At 43.5% G+C, this 16728-nt stretch overlaps 1 protein-coding gene across 1 annotated transcript in view; it reads right to left on the minus strand.

Moving 5' to 3' along the window:
- Nucleotides 1–2459: 2459 nt before the first annotated feature.
- The window catches only part of DPF3 (double PHD fingers 3), a gene marked incomplete at both ends in the record, with an annotated part of 259119 nt that continues 244850 nt past the window's right edge, over nucleotides 2460–16728 (minus strand). Inside the window, 3 exons of the mRNA XM_082618154.1 lie at nucleotides 2460–3062; nucleotides 3818–3899; nucleotides 13342–13454. Of these exons, the coding sequence (XP_082474280.1) occupies nucleotides 2992–3062; nucleotides 3818–3899; nucleotides 13342–13454 (266 nt within the window). The remainder of the gene's footprint in view (nucleotides 3063–3817; nucleotides 3900–13341; nucleotides 13455–16728) is intronic.

Below are 16728 nucleotides of genomic sequence, written 5' to 3' on the forward strand. Positions count from 1 at the left end.
AAGGGAGCATCTTCATTCTGAAATCCCCAGCCCCCAGGATAGATCTCTCACCTTCCACCACAGATCCGTGCTCAGTCAGTTTTCTTGTCACAGCTTGACCTAGTGGCCCTGACCACAGGCAGCCTCTTCCTTAAAACATAAACCCCCTTTGGTCAAAATGGAGATTCCAAGAAGGCGTCTAACCTTGGCTAACTCACACAAGAAAGGGGGTGTAGAAATCATTAGGGGTCCCTACCTGACAAGCCCAGCTCTCCGGTGATGATTTATATAACATTATGCTTTTTAAGACTCCTGATGTCACTGTGGGACAGGCAGGACAAGTATTTTCTCCATTTCACAGCTGGGCAAACTGAGGTTCAGAGATGTTAAGTGATCTGCCCAAGGTCACACAGCTACTTAATGGCAGGGGCAAAACAAAAACCCTGACCATCCATGTGCACCCTGTGATTCTAGTTCATTCTCTGGGGCTCAAAGAAAGAGCAATTGTTGACCAACACTTTCCTTTTCTCAATACAGAAGGTGATAAATGTGACCATGACTTCTGTTTGCTTGCAGTATCCTGCAAGTGTCATCTCACAAGCTGGCTTTGCTGTCCCCATTTTCCAGACGGGGAAACTGAGGTCTCCAAAGAAGAAGGGGTTGGGCCCATCCTTCAGGGAGTGAAACTGGGAAGGGAACTATGGGCCTTCCTGATGTCTGGTCCAGACTCCTGGCCACCCTCATCCCTGTGGAAGGTTACAGCACCGTCCTTGGCCTGCGAGACCCAATCCTACCCTCTCAGCTTCTGTGGAGGCAAGTGTGGCTGGAGAGAGAACAGAACCACCCCATCATCTGCGTTGAGGTGGGGAACAGATTTGCACACACTCCAAAGAGGGTCTGTCACTTGTAGGTCACTATTTTGGTTTCAGATTTGCTTTTTTTAACTTTTAAGCCATTTGTGGCTTTTGAGAACATTTTGATGACTTTTTTCCTAAAATTAAATCAAGGTGATTTTTCAAAACCAATAACCAGCCTTTGAGGACGCTCACTTTGGGTTTTGTGGGAGAACAGAGAGGCGAGTGGTCAGGAGAGGAAATCTGGCCCTCTGATATGACCCGCCCGGGGTAAATGGACGATGCGACCACATAGCAACTTCCCAGACCCTCCCTGGGCCTCCGGAATCCAAAACGTGTTCACCGACCAGCAGGGGGAAGGAAATAGCTCATGAGGAAGATGAAAATCTCATCTGGTCAGGCCCTTTAAACGAGGTCATTATGTATGCATGGAACCCCCTCCAAGGCCACAGGCTCCTGCAGGAGACTGACTCCTGTCTCTGGCCACAGGTCACTCCGTAGAGGACCTGGGGGAGACCAGCACAGCTCGGCTGCGCGCCAGGCTGCCCCGGGCCTGCCGGCCAAGAGCAATTAGCCAGGAAGAAGGGCTCTTGCCAAGTCTCGGCGAGAAGGCCGCAGCCGGGCAGAGGTAGCCCAAGCGGCCAGAGCCTCTGGGCCTCCAGGGGCTTCTTCAGGAGCTGAAGGACTAAAAATAACTTGGGCCTTTGTTGTAAGCAGCCGGACCACAGAGATGGAGCTGATGTCAAGGAAGCTGAGCATGCGCCAGGGTCCTGCTCACCGAGACCTGCCCTTTAGGCAAATGATTTTTCCAGAAATGTGTCAGTTTTTGTGTGTTGCTGCCGTTGCCACTGCTGCGGAGAGTCAAAGGCAGCCCGGTCCGCTCCAGCCCACAGGGCTGACTTCCAACACAGACTTCTCGGAACTGAGCCTCCCCACCTCTGGCTTCTCAAAGGGAGAGTCCAGCACGTACTGGGGAGCTTAGGAGACAAGCGCAGCCCTCAAGCTGAAGCTTCTGCGTGGTTGTCGCCCTGGTCGCAAATAATCACATCACCCCAATTATTTGTTTCGGGAACAATCATTTCTCCCTCATCCTGAAATTTCCAGAGTCAGGTCTCAGTAGACAATGGCAAACATACACTATGTGAAAGGAAGGAATTACTTGGGAAAAGGAATTCGTAGTGTCACATCAATACTGGAGGCTTTCTCAGAGCTGCAGTCCTTGGGACCAACATTCAGATTCTTGACCTGGCAGCCTTCACTCACCTTCCTGGTTCTTGAGTCCCATCAGGGAATGCTCCAGACCCAGGCTGAGTGGAAGGCAGAGTCTTGGTCTTTCCCTCTGCCACAGGCTGTGGCCTGTCTCTCCTCAAGGATGCCCCAGCTCTGAAGGTCTGGTGCCTTGCCAGGCCGCTCCTGATGGACAGCAAATACTGACTGGCTATGGTGGGGCCTCAGAATTATCTTCACAGCATTTCCGTCCACCCCTCAGGGCCTCCCCCTCCCTCCCCAGCCCCATCAAGAGGTCGCCCTGGCTGTGGATGCCACTGGACATCTGCTGGGGAAGCAGCTCTTCCTCTTCACAGGGACCAAGGAACAAGGAGGGATTCCAGGGCTCCAACGTCTAGACAGCCCTCTAGGTTCCGAGTCTAGAAGTTTCCAGCGGGGCTTGTAATAAATAAAAACTTCTCCGGAGCCTTTTGCTCCTCTGCTAGGCTCAGGATGGAGAGGCTAAGCTGGGGGCAGGGAGGCTGTGCGAAGATCTTGGAACACAATAGATAGAAAACACCAAACCACGCATGAGTGACTGATGGGTGGTCACAAAATGGGACCAGTGGTTCCTTAAATGGGACCCAGTGAGAGGGCCGCAGTGCTAGGGTAAATGTGAGGGGGGTCCACAGGGCTGTGGCTGGGGTCCTTCTTCAAAAGTTTACGATCCTTCTGGCAGAAACAGGAGGGGCTGGCTGAAGAACGGAAACCTGTGTGTAGGAGTTCAGCAGATATCTCGCCCCCTCGGTTCCACGTGTCCACGCCCTCTGTGGTTACTGATGTTCCTTACAGTTGGTCTGTCTGGAAATATGGGAGTAGGGGCTCGATCTGGTTTGAACTGGGCTCTGCTTCAGCCTCTCCGGCGGCAAGCCACATTCTGTGACTTGTGGCCCTAGGCCTGGCAGCCGAAGGCTGAGGCTTTTTCTTTGAGCAGTTCCCAGCATAAGTGGCAGCTCCAGCTCCCTATAAAAAATAAGATGGCATTACTAGCAGCCCCTCCCCCAACCCTCAAGCCCCACCCCTTGACCCTAACTTTTTTTTTTTTTTTTGCCGGTACGCGGGCCTCTCACTGCTGTGGCCTCTCCCGTTGCGGAGCGCAGGCTCCGGACGCGCAGGCTCAGCGGCCACGGCTCACGGGCCCAGCCGCTCCGCGGCATGTGGGATGTGGGATCTTCCCCGACCGGGGCACGAACCCGTGTCCTCTGCATCGGCAGGCAGACTCTCAACCACTGCGCCACCAGGGAAGCCCCAGACCCTAACCTTTTTGTAAGCCCTGTTTTAGTTTGACTTTCACGATTCAGAGACCGAGTCCCAGTTCTGAAAACGTGCTGGAGTCTGTTGCTTAGCTGCTCGGGAAACAGAAGGTGCTCAGAGATGATGGGTTGAACTGCGGTGAAGACCCTCCATCCTTGGCTGTGCCTCTTAACCAGCATCACCGGGTCTGGACCACTTCCCCTAGAAGCTCACACCTCCCCCACCCTCTCAGCCATATGTCTGGGAAACATCTCCTTGGCCCTCAAGTTGAAATTTCAGCTGGTTGAGCTGTGCCTCAGTTTCATCATCTGTAAAATGGGAGTGGTCATACCTGCTCCGTAGGGTTGTGACGATTAAATGAGACAAGACAGGTAAAGCCCTTAGCACAAGGCCTGCACATTAGTGAGAGCTCAGTAAGTGGTAGAAGTAGCTGTTGTTGTTATTGTTGACTTCATCACCATTACCTTCTGGGGGCTCAGCCACTGGGGGATTTAAACAGTACATGTGGTAGCCGCGGTCACAGTCATCGCAGAAGAGGAGCTGGTCCTGGTGGAATGCAAAGTAGGAGGAGAGGAGGAATGTTTGAATTATTTAGAACCAACATCTGGCCCCCACCTACTCCGCCTGCCTTATCTCCATTGATCAACTTCCCTGGACGCCCCTTTCCAGGCCCCATTTAGAGTCCTCACTGTCCCTTGAACATGCCTTGTGCTTTGCCCACACCTGGAATTTCCCCCTCTGTCTCCCAAACTATGCGCATCCTACTCCCACTTAAGAGTTCCGCTCAAATCATAGCTCCTCCAAGAAGCCTTCCTAGACCACCACCTCACACCCAAGCTTAAAGGAATTCTTTATCCTTCTGAACTCGCATAGCCAATAATTCTGCCTTCATAAGGGCAGAAAACTAATTTCATGCATTTCTGTGTTCTCCAGGATGATTGCTTAGTGCATAGAAAGTACTTTCAATGTTTGCAAATTTTAATTGAATTCCTCTCAACCTCACTCTTCCAATGTGTGCAATGGGCAGCAACCATACTTGCTGGTAACATCCATAACACCTCAGAACTTTTTCAGGGTTTCATTATGCACGTTTAGAGAAACGCAAGTGATGTGATGCCACCTTGCAGCTCTCAAAAGCCTCTTCGGGGGCTGGAGGCTGGAGCCAGATGAGAACAGTCCCCTCCGGTGCTGTGGTTAACTTCCAAGGACACAGTAGGCACCTTTGCTCCTGCAGTTCCCTCTGCCTGGAGACTCTCCCAGTGCCTGACCCCTTCTCTTCTGGACCATTCCCTACCCTCCCTTCGAGTCTTCAAACACCTCTCTTCCACAAAGACTAGACTTCACTAATCTTCATCAAATGGAATTTCTCTGACCCCTCTTGCATCCTCATAGTACTTTCTCTTCCTTAGGACATTTAATTGCACGTTCCTTTATGCTACAAAGCCTGGCATGTGGTAGACATGTACACCAGTCCGTTTGGAACATGCCTCTTTTGTCCACTCCTTTATAGATTGCAAGGCCCTTGGGGCAGAACCTTGTCTTACTCATCTCCGCATCTCCTTCAGAACTTCCTTGCACATAGTAGCTACTCAGTAAGTGTTTGTGATCTGGTCCCCATTCTCCAGGTTCAGCCCTGTTCTATTCAGTGACCTTTGGGCCTGCTTTGATGGCTTATAAGATGTCTGCAAAGTTAAGTTCTGTATCAAATCTCACCTTGGCTCTCACCAGTGTAGAGATCCTAGAAAAAGTAGATATAGAAGTTGAAAACCCCTGTGAGCAAGCAATGGGGCAGGAGAGATCATGAATGATCTTTTTTTTTAATATCATGCTAAGACCTTTCAATAGGACAATGGGAAGCTTTCGAAGAGTTAGCAATAGAGGAATAACATGGTCAGACTTGCAGTATAGAAAGATCTCACTAGCTGCTGTATAAGAAAAGATATCCAGGTGGAGAGGGATTGGTTCTCGAGGCCAGAAGGCCACTTAGGAGGCTACTATAGTCGTCCAGGTAAGAGATAACTTATGATGGTGGCCTGAACTAGGGTTGTGGCTTGGGGGAGAGAAAAGGGGCTTGCTTCCATCTCAGAGTAATTGATTAGATGTAGAGAGTGATAAGGAAGAAATCAAGGATGTCTTCTAGGTGGTGGCTTGGTCGGCAAGACAAACGAAGTAGCCATCCACTAAGGCGTAGGCAGAGGAGCAGACCTGTGGGAGGCAGAAGGCAACCTCAGCTATGAACATGATCTATCGGTCTACAGATCACCTGGTGAGGGTGCCTGGAGGCAGCTAGAGGTCAGGAGAGAGGCCTGGACGTAAGATATGGACTGGGGAGTCACTGCTGATGAGATGGCACTGGAGGTCCTGGGAAGGGAAGCCCAGAGTACGTGAGAGCAGATGTCTTTGAACTTGTGCTCATGGAGGGGTGTTCACGAACTCCTTGAAATTATATGCACAACTCTGTGTATAGGTACAGAGGTACATTTTTCTGAGCAAAGGGTAAATCCATAGCTTTCGTTGAATTTTCTGAAAAATCAAGGACTCAAAACAGTTACTGAGGAGAAGGCCAAGAATAGATGCTTGGGGAACACCAAAGCTAAGGCCCAGGCAGAAAAGAAAGAGACTAAGAAACAGCAGTCAGAAAGGTAGGATGAAAACCAGAACAGTGTGGTTAATTCCAAAAGAGTTACACCATTATTGTTGGAGCTGAAATAAGCTAAATGACCATATGATTTAGGGATAATACAAGCAGAAAACAGTTAGGATAGGGACAGAAAACAGGGAGAGACTTGTGAGAAACAGTATTAGTAATATCTGAAATACATTGATAACTCCTACTCTAGTGTTGACACGAGAAATACAAGGAGGTAGAATATCCTGGATTGGACTTTCCCAAAGGGAAACCAAGGCATCTGTGGGTTTAAATGTCTCTTTCATGGGTTGATCATTGTCTAGCACCATATTCTCTTCTTTTCCACTTGCTTCTCAGATAATTGCCAGCCAAAACCACCAAAAAACCCCCAGCTCATGTGGACCCCCATGAGAAACACCATTTAAGGACATCTTACTCCCAAGTAGTCAAGAACCAGAATTCACCTATGGCTACAGTTCCAGTAGAATGGGAATCCCTTTCTGGGATGTGCAGGGTAAATCCCTGGCTATGTGAGAGGAACCCCCTATTGCCCAAGCAGCCTCACTCCTTGATTCCTCCCCTAAGGTTCTGCCAAGTCAACAAAAAACCTCTACATGAACACTATTTGTAAAGCCAAAGACCAGAATCAACCCAAATGTCTATCAATAAAGGACTGGTTGAATAAACTAATGAAGAACTATGCAACTGTAGGAAGGAGTTAAGATTATGTCTATACATTGCTGTGGAGTAACCTCCAGGATATTCAGTGAAAACGCAAAGTAAAGAAAACAGGTATATCTTTCTACCATTTTCTAAGAAAATGCATCCACTTTCTTATAGATTCATGTGCACATACACATTTCCATTTAACAAAATAGAAACATAAACCATAATTTTTAAAAATGGTCCTATAAGCAGAGTGTAAAAGAGGTAGGGATAGATGTTAGATTTCTTTGAACATATTGTTTATTTTAAAAAATTTGATTCTGGAGCCAGTAAATATTTTACATGGTCATAAAGCAAAATTCACATGGTAACTGTCACTAAAAAAAAAAAAAAAAAAAGAAGAAGAAAAATGAAACAAATGAGTCTAATCATGTACTAGTTGGTGGCATAACCACACAGAAAGAAACTATTCCAAGTGACTTGGAAACAAGTAGTTGGACTGTACCACCTCAGTCAAATATATCTTAAGGACAAAAACAAGTGCAAATATGCATATACATATACATACATATATATATTTCTTTTCAGCGATCATATTAGTGTTGTTAATAGTGGAATTGATATTCTATGTGTGTGTCAAATGAGTGGTTATGTTGGTAATGAGAAGCAAAAATTTTGACATGGTTAAAAGAAAATACAGATGTAAGAGTGATAAGCTTAAGTAAAAACCCTATAATTCGTTCTGGCAATGAATTGGAAGTATCAGTGCAAATTCACAGTGTATTTTATCTTTAAAACAAGCAAAACCTATTTTCTAGCTCTGTCCGTTGAAAATGCCCCCAAACAATGACTAATGCAGTAAAAATTAGCACCCCATCGCCCATATTATATCTTCTAAAAACCATTGCCCACTAAAAGGAACCAGGAGTCATTGGAGAAATGGCTGATTCCAGGTCTGGGGCATGAAATGTATAAGTATCGCTACATATTGGAAAGCAAGGAAACAAATACTACTGAGATAGGGACTTCCCTGGTAGTCCAGCGGTTAAGAATCCGTCTTGCAATGCTGAGGACGCCTGTTCGATCCCTGGTCAGGGAACTAAGATCCCACATGCCGCGGGGCAACTGAGCCTGCATTCCACAATTACTGAGCCTGCTCTCTCTGGAGCCCCTGTACCTCAACAAAGAGCCTGCACGCTGCAACAAAAGATCCCGTGTGCAGACCTGACGCAGCCAAAAAATAAATAAATACTAAAAAAACAAAAAACAAATACTACTGAGGTCATGTCAGAAGGACTCGGGATCCAAACTGTGTTCCCACTGGAACAAAAGTGGGAACACAGTCCCAAAGATGGGACAATTTTAACTGCAATGGATTGAAATAAAACAAGTATGTATAAATCCTCGAGTCCATAAAGATACTATTTTTTTAAAACTTTGTCACTTTTGTTAGATGCTAGGGAAACATCCCATCATTTTTTAATTTATTATATTGAAATAATTTTAGTCTTAGAGAAAAGTTGCAAAAATGATACAGTTTCTGCACACACTTTACTGAACTTCCCCTAAAGTTAACATCTTACATTACCACAGTACAATCATGAAAAGCAGGGAATCACCATTGCCATTAGCATGACACTATTGACTAATCTGCAGACATCACCTCATTTGAATTTCACCAGTATTTTTCCCCACTTACATCCTTTTCCCCAGGATTCAATTCAGGATCCTACATTCCATTTAGTTGTTAGGTATTCTTAGTGCCCTGAATGTGTGACAGTTCCTTGGTTTCTTTGTCTTTCATGACTTTGACACTTTCGAAGAGTCCAGGCCAGTGATTTTGTAGAAAGTCACTCAGGCTGAGTTTGTCTGATCTTTTTTCCATAAGAGGAGATCTTCTCAGTGCATCTTATTGGGGGCATGGACACCAATGTATCTTATTACTAGCAATGTTACTCTGATCCTATAGTTAAGGTAGTATAGTATCTGTAGTGTAGTTTTTCCACTGTAAAGTTATGGTTTTTCCCTTTGTAACATATAATAAGTAATCGGGTGGGGGAGATACTTTGAGATCAAGCAAATATTCTGCTTCTCATCATACTTTTGCCTGCTAATTTTAGCATCAGTTGATGATTCTTGCTTACAACAACCATACCATGATGTTTGCCTACTGGTGATTTCCCTCTTCCCTCTACATTCATTAATTGTAATCCTGCTCTAAGGAAGAGTTTACCTCTTCCCCATTCATTCATTAATTCATTCACTTATTCAATTTTTAAAATGTTAATATGAATATTTATTTTGTCTTTGGGTTATAATCCAATACTATCATTATTTACTTTGTTGCTCAAATTGTCCCAGATTGGGCCATTAGGAACTCCTTCAAGTTGGCTCCTATGTCCTTTACCAATTTTTTAGCACCTCCTTACTTTCTAGTACCACAGGAGGCTCCGGCCTCCTCTTACATTTTCCCAGCTCCAGCCATTTCTCCAAGAATCCCTGGCTCCTTTTACTGGAGAATGGTATTTAGAAACCAATATCTGGGTGCTATGGGTCCTCATTGTTTCTGGGTTGTCATTGCTTCTAGGCCCTTACGACAGAGTTAGGAAATAAATGTACGTGTAGGTGCACATCTATATTTATTTCTGTATTTATCCACATGTGTGTGTACATATAAATAGTTATAGATATATAATATATAAACAAAATATATTATATTTAAAAGCATAAATTCATACTGATACCCCCTATTCCAACCCAGGACCACAGGGTTCAGTCTAGCCTTCCCCCTTTATTTGATTTTTCTTTCTCTGACATTGGGAAACCTGGCTCTCATTATTCACAATATATAGGTATCAGTTCAGACCTGCAGACACATCAAGTAGTTTCAGAATGACTAACTCACATGCCTGTGAGAAACAAATTTACTAACTAGCATATAATATGTGTATAGTCATTTCTGTCTTTAGCCTTAAAATACACAGTCAAATACTACTTTCCAAAGTTATCTAGGTTAATTTTTTCCTTCCCTACCCTTCAGTATGGCCATGTTACTATTTATCTTATAGTTAAGTTCATTTGTTACTGTTCATATTCCATTTTCGCTTCCCCCACCTCCTGGTTGAATTTCAGTATTTGTCTTGAGGGTATGTGAAACAATACCTTGGTTCAAAGAGCTATACAAAAAGGCATTTTCAGAGAAGTGTTACCCCCCATCCCTACTATCCCACCCCATTTCCCCATTCTTTCTACCCCATTCCCACCTACCCTGTAGATAACCAATCTCTTTAGTTTTTTGCTTATCCTTCCTGTATTTCTTTCACACAAGTAAATAGATATATGTATATTTTCTTATGCCTTTCTTGCAAGAATGGCAGCTTACTGTAGATATCATTTTTACTGTGCTTTTTTATTTAACAATATATTCTGGAAATCACTCCATGTTAATTCATAAAGATCTACATCATCTTGTTGTTGTTTTACAAATGCCTAGTACTTCATTGTGCCATCCTTTATTCAACCATTTTGTGTATAAGCACTTAGGTCATTTCCAATATTTTCCAGTTATAAACAGTGTGACTATGAATAACCTTACACATGTGTATTTTCATAGAGTTGTGGGTATATCTTTAGGGTAGATTCCTATAGGTGAGAGAGCTGAGTCAAAAGTTAAGTGCACAGTAGCTGTGTTAGGTATGGCTAAATTTCCCTCCAGAAGGGTTGTACCACTTTGTATTCCCACTGACAATATATAACAGTGCCACCTTTCCCACAGCTTCATTAACAGAATGCACTGCCATATATTTTTTCCCCAATCTTATGGGTAAGAAATGATATCTCAGTTTTGTTTACATTTTAATTTCTTTAATTATGAGTGCATTCAAACATTTTTTTGCAAACATTTAAGAGTCATTTTTATATCTTTTGTGAACTGTTTTTCATATCTTTTTCACATTTTCTATCAGGTTTATGGTCCCTTGTCCCTCAAATTTTAAGAGCTCTTTATATATTGCCACCTTTATCTGTGGTATATGATGCAAATATTTTCTCCCATTTTGTCAGTTGTTTTTTTACTTTATTGTTTTTTTACTATGTAAATGTTTATGTGGTCAGATTTGTCAACATTTTCTTTTATTCCTTCCGAATTTTGAGTCACAGGAAATCTTTCCTTATATTTAAAGAGAAATTCATCCATGTTTTCTTCTATTACTAGTATGGTTTTATTTTTTATATTCATATTCCTAGTCCACTTGAAGGCTGTTCTTACATATTACATGAGATGTGGACCTAATTTTATCTTTTCCCAAATGGTTACCCTATTGTCCCAGCACTGTTCATGAAAATGTCCATCTTTGATCCAGTAATTTTAGATACAACCTTTATTTTATACTAAATGTCTGTATGTAGTTGGGTCGATTTGTGGGTTTTCTATTCCATTCCACTGGTCTTTTTGTCCATAGTGTTTTAATTTCAGAGGCATTACAGTATGTTTTAATATCTAGCAGGGCTAGACTCCCTCCATAATTTGTTGTTTTTCAGTGTTTCCTTGGCTATTCTTGCATGTTTGTTTTTCCATATGAACTTTAGTATCAACTTGTCTAGTTCCATTAAAAAGTATGTTGGTGCTTTTATTGGGTTTGAATCAAATTTGTAAATTAACTTAGGAAGAACTGAGATCTTTACAATGTTGAGTCATTCTATCCAAGGTCACACAATGTCTTTTCATTTGTTCAAATCTATTTCTATGTCTCTTCAAAAGCATTTAAAATTTTTCTTTATTTAGGTTTTACATACTTACTGTTAAGTTTATTTCTAAATATGTCTTATTTGTTGCTACTGTAAGTAGAGTTTCTCTACCATAATGTCTTCTAACTGGTTATTATTTGTGCATATGAAAGCTATTAATTTTTGTATGGTAATTTTATATCCTGCTACCTTTAATGTTTGAGTTAGCTTTATTATTGATTCTCTAGACTTTCCCAGATATACTATTAAAGTTATGAAATAGAGAAAAACTTTCTACTTTGTTGCCATTCTTATACTTACTGTTTTCTCTTGTCTAATTGCATTAGCTAATATCTCTAGAAAAATTATGAATAGTAATAGAGATAGTGGGCATCCTTATCTGGTTCCTGATCTTAGCAGAAATGCCTCTAGTATTTCTCCATTAAATAAGACAATGGCTTTAGTTCTAAGGTATAAAAAGTTTATCATGTTAAGAAATATCCCACAATTTCTATTTTCTTGAGGGTTTGATCATGAATACATGTTGAATCCACCCCTTATTTTGAAAACTGATAAATAAAGGGAAAGAATCTAGTATTTATCCTGCTTTTTCTATATAATCTATACATGAAGGTAACCAAATATGAGGTTGGAAAAGTTTCTCTTTATAGAATTATTCTAGCTAATAAACAAAGAAGAAATTATGGCATAAGAACATCACTATTTGCAACCCATAATGAAATAGTCAGTGTAGTCGAAGATGCTACCGTCATGAAAAGAGAGACACCAGGTATTACATACATCCTGATGAAAGTAACTTCATTATTTATGAAGTAGTCTTGCTATTTATATATTTTAGAGACAGAGACAGAAAGAGACAGAGAAAAAGAAAGAGAACCTGGATGTGATCAAGCCTCTAGCTCTAAGCACCAATGTACAAGAAATACAAGAGACAGAGGAAAATGTCAAACACCACCACAGGGATGCAGTTAGTAAAATACAGTCATGGGAAACTCTATTGAACAAATAAATTGATTTCTTCAACCAAAAAAATCAAGGGAAAAAAAAGATCAAAATAGAAGGAAACCCTATATATTAAGAAACTTTAAAGACATATCAACTAATTGCAATGTATGAGTCTCATTTGAATCCCAATTCAAATACATTGTAAATAAAAACATTTTAAAACAATTTAAGATTATTAACACAATGTTTAAGACAATTGAGGCAATAGGAATGTTGACTGGATGTTTCATTATATTAAGGAATTATTGATTTTTTAAAATATTATTGTTAATATTTTGGTTATTTTTGTTAATAAGTAAGTCCTTATCTTTTTTAACTTGAAAATAAATATATTCACAATCTGTAAAACATAAGTCCTTATTTTTTTAGACACATATGGTATTTACAGGTGAAATGATATTATGACTAGGACTATAATATCGTGGAGAAAGAGGTGGCAATATTTACAAAACAGGATTGGACATGTATTGATCATTGTTGAAGCCAGTGATGAGGGTGCCTCAGTTTCACTATTTTCTCTATCTTTGTGTATATTTGAAATTGTCCATAACAAAATGTGGGTTTTTTAAAATTCTGCATCTATTATACTTAACATTTAGACCAAGTGAGATGACACACTCCAGAATGTGGTGTAAAGAGTCAAGCACATCCCAACCATAAGCAGTGGGCACCATTGTCTATCAATGAACCCATGAGGCCTAACGGCCAGCAAGGCAGCCTCTGGCCATCACCTCCTGCACCCCTCTCCACAGGCATGAAGAGTACCCAAGGTCCCTGTAGCACAAGGGTCCCAAGGGTCCTCGGGGAAAAAGTCAAGAAGGAGGTCTTGATGGATATTTTCCCCAGGAATCCAGTGATGAGAATCCTGCCTTCCTCTCCAATCCTCAAAGGACTCCCAGCTCCTTGTATTTCTCCCTCCCATGCGGGAAGCCCCACACTCACATCATTCTCCGAGGTCCCACAGAGGATACAGGATTTGCACTCTATGCACTGCCACTTGTAGGTCTTGACAGCCTCGGTCATGTTCAGGGTGAACTGCAGGCAGGTGGGGTGACCTGAAGGAAGCAGAAATGGCAGCATTAGGGCCAGAGGGTCTGACCTGTCACCCCCCAATGCCACAACATCATGGCCAACTTGGAGGGAGGGTGGGGTAGCACGGGTTGTGGAGTAAAGTGGGAGCCTGGCTGGAGCCCTACCCACCATCCTCACCACCACCCACAGTTACATCAGATCAATGCCCAAAGAGAGAAATAGGTATTAAGCCTTTTGCTGGGGAGAGATGTCATCCAAGTCCTCTTGCCCTAAGAGCCATGTTCCCCCAGAGATGTAACCAATTGATGAGGACAGAAAGTGGTGATCAGAGAGAAAGAGAAAGGAAATCGCACAGCACAAGGCGACACCATGAGAGTCAGCAGCATTATCTCCCCGGCATCAGTTGTGGTGGGAGGTGACACATATGGGCTATTTGCAGCTGAGCCTTCTGACCTGCAAAGCTGTGCACACTGCCTTAGGGCACCGGGGAGGAGATCAGAGGGAACATGTGAGGCTCCTGGAGACAGAGCTCGGGGGGCACTGGGAGGCACTACGCTGCTACCCACGCCCAGGGGACAAGCAGAAGCCCATGCCCCGCACAGTAACAGGCCCTATGGAGGGAAGCAGCCTGGCAGGGAGGGCGAAGAAATGGAGCATCACTGCAAGGGCGCACAACAGCCAGGTCTATCCTGAAAAGCCTCGTCACTGGCTCTAACTCTTCTCTCCATCCTATGTATCACGTTAGCCAAGCCAATGGCAAGAGCAGGGAGGGACATCAATGTGACCTTAGAGGACCCAGCCCCAGCAGACCTACACTGGAGGCTTGGCCTGCAGAGCTGGGCTCTGCTCTCAGCCACCGTCCACCCAAAAGAGAGACACCAGCAGCAGAAGGACAACTGTGAGCCACAGAATGTGAGGACCTTGACCTCCTATTTGGCAGGGAAGGGAAACTTGGATGATGTCCCCCGGTTTCCCAGGGCTGTGAATCAGACAGGGATCTGGCCAGACACCCTGGGCAAAGCCCTTTACTGACTCTGTCACAAAAGAATTGACAGTTTTGCCTATTGCTAGGGGTTCACCCTTCTCCCAATTCTGCCAAATCCACCATATAATGCGTGTGCCGCCTCTTTCACGTGAGGGATTGTGAGCTTCTGAAGAAGGATAGTATAGATGGGGCACCAATTAGGGGCAACCAACACAGTGTCCAACCCAGTGTCCCCCACAGACAGTCAAGATTGCACGCGGTACCACCACTCCTTGGCAAAGCCACATCCCAGCAGGAGGTCCCCATTTCTTCTTTTCCAAACCCTCACAGAGTTCTATCACGGTCCTTTGGGGGAAATACTGTCTATTCAGTTAATATAAGGACCCTTCAGATCTGGGCCGACACCAATGCAAACCACACTGAGTTATCTCTGAGAGTGAGAGTGGGGACCGAATGACTCATGGTGAGGGGAGTTGGGGACACCTAGCAAATAGCAGGTGGGAGCATTGAGGAGAGGACTGATCTAAAAGCATTTCTAGGACTTCTCAGGAGCCATGCAACTTAGAAACCCTCACAGCCCTGAATAACCCTCTCAAAGTGACACCATGCCAGTGACCCTGGGGAGAGCAAAGCCTTACGTTAAAAGCCTGGATGAACATCCAGCTGATATTCCTGACAGCATCTCAAAGATCTGTCTAAGAAGAACACTAGCCAGGGTTGTTCCCTATTCTGGTCTCTCACACAGAACACTGGGATGGGAATAGGAGAGAAAATACCCGTTTGAGATTCTGGGTGGTCTGGGCCATAGATGCCCAGGTTCTCAGATAGGACACCTGAGAAGGTTGAAGATGAATTCATGGAGCATATACCTAGAACAGCAGGTTGATGTTGCCCTGTTCCATGGCCTTAGGGCACACCCAGCCACAACCAGCCAGCTTACAGTAATTGTTCATGAACTAGGGTTTATTGAACATCTGTTAGGCCAGCCATGGCACTAGACAGAAAAGATACAGTGGTGAGCAAGACCCCCACCCCCAAATCCCTCTAGTCTGGTCAGAGAGAACTCAAATTAATAAACTACACACATACCTATTTACCTATAATTACATAAGTACTGTAAAGAAAAACCATAATTGGCAATGAAAAATCACAAGAGAATCAAATCTAGTCTGAGATGTCAAGGAAACCTTCCCTGAGAAAGGTCTTTAAGCTGATACCTGGCAGATGAGGAGGAGTTAGCTGAGTGGGCGAAGGAGAGGATTCCACGTGAGGAGAACAGCACGTGGAGAGGCTCTGAGCAGTGGGGGAGCTTGGCAAATTCAACGGAAGGGAAAGGCCAGTAGGCAGAGGCTTGCCGAGCAAAAGGAGGAGGGCAAGAAGTGCCCAGAGAGGTAGCTACAGCCAAGTTACATGGCACTTGTGGCCCTCATTTAAGGATTTGGGGCTTTAAAATCATTAAAGCATTTTAAGCAAGGCAGTGACTGAATTGCCTTGTGTTTTTAAAGGAGCATTCCTTCAGTACGAGGGATCTTTGGGTGGTGAAGCAGTTCTGAACCTTGACTGCAGTGAGTTACGTATTGATAAGATTGCATAGAACTATACACACACATGCATAAACACATGTGTGTGAATGTAAAACCAATAACATATGGATAAGGTCTGTGATTGCATCGTGTCAATTGCCTGGTTCTGATAGAGTACTATGGTTACGGAAGATGTTACATTGGGGGAAACTGGGTGAAGAGTGCATGGCACCTCTCAGTAATATATTTTGTAACTTTCTATGAAGCTATAGTTATTTCAATATAAAAAGTTGAAAAGGTCTTTTTAAATAAGGAAAACACAAAGAAAAATTTAAGTCATCAAAAAGGAGGGAAGGAAAGGGAGGGAGGGAGGGAAGAAGGGAAAGGAAAGGAAAGGAAAAAGGAAAGGAAAGGAAAGGAAAGGAAAGGAAAGGAAAGGAAAGGAAAGGAAAAGGAAAGGAAAGGAAAGGAAAAAGGAAGGAAGGAAGGAAGGAAGGAAGGAAGGAGCTGCTGTCTAAGGAAAGAACTGGGGGGAGGGGGGCAGAGGGAATGTAGAGATGTCAGAATTGTTGCCAGGAAACTAGTTTGGAGGTGGATGCTGCTGTTAGGAGAGAGACAAGGATGGTGGAGGTGGAGATTGGAGAAATATTAAAGAAATCATTGACAGGACTTGACCATTATTTGAGCATTGGGAGTGTGGGAAAGAGATGATGAGTAATAGTCTCAAGATTCCGACCTAAGAAACAAGGTGGGTTGCAGTGAAACTTACTCAAACGAGGAACTACAGAA

The sequence above is a fragment of the Mesoplodon mirus genome (genome assembly GCF_964341445.2).
Source record: "Mesoplodon mirus genome assembly, chromosome: 4".
In the NCBI taxonomy this organism is placed as follows: Eukaryota; Metazoa; Chordata; class Mammalia; order Artiodactyla; family Ziphiidae; genus Mesoplodon; species Mesoplodon mirus.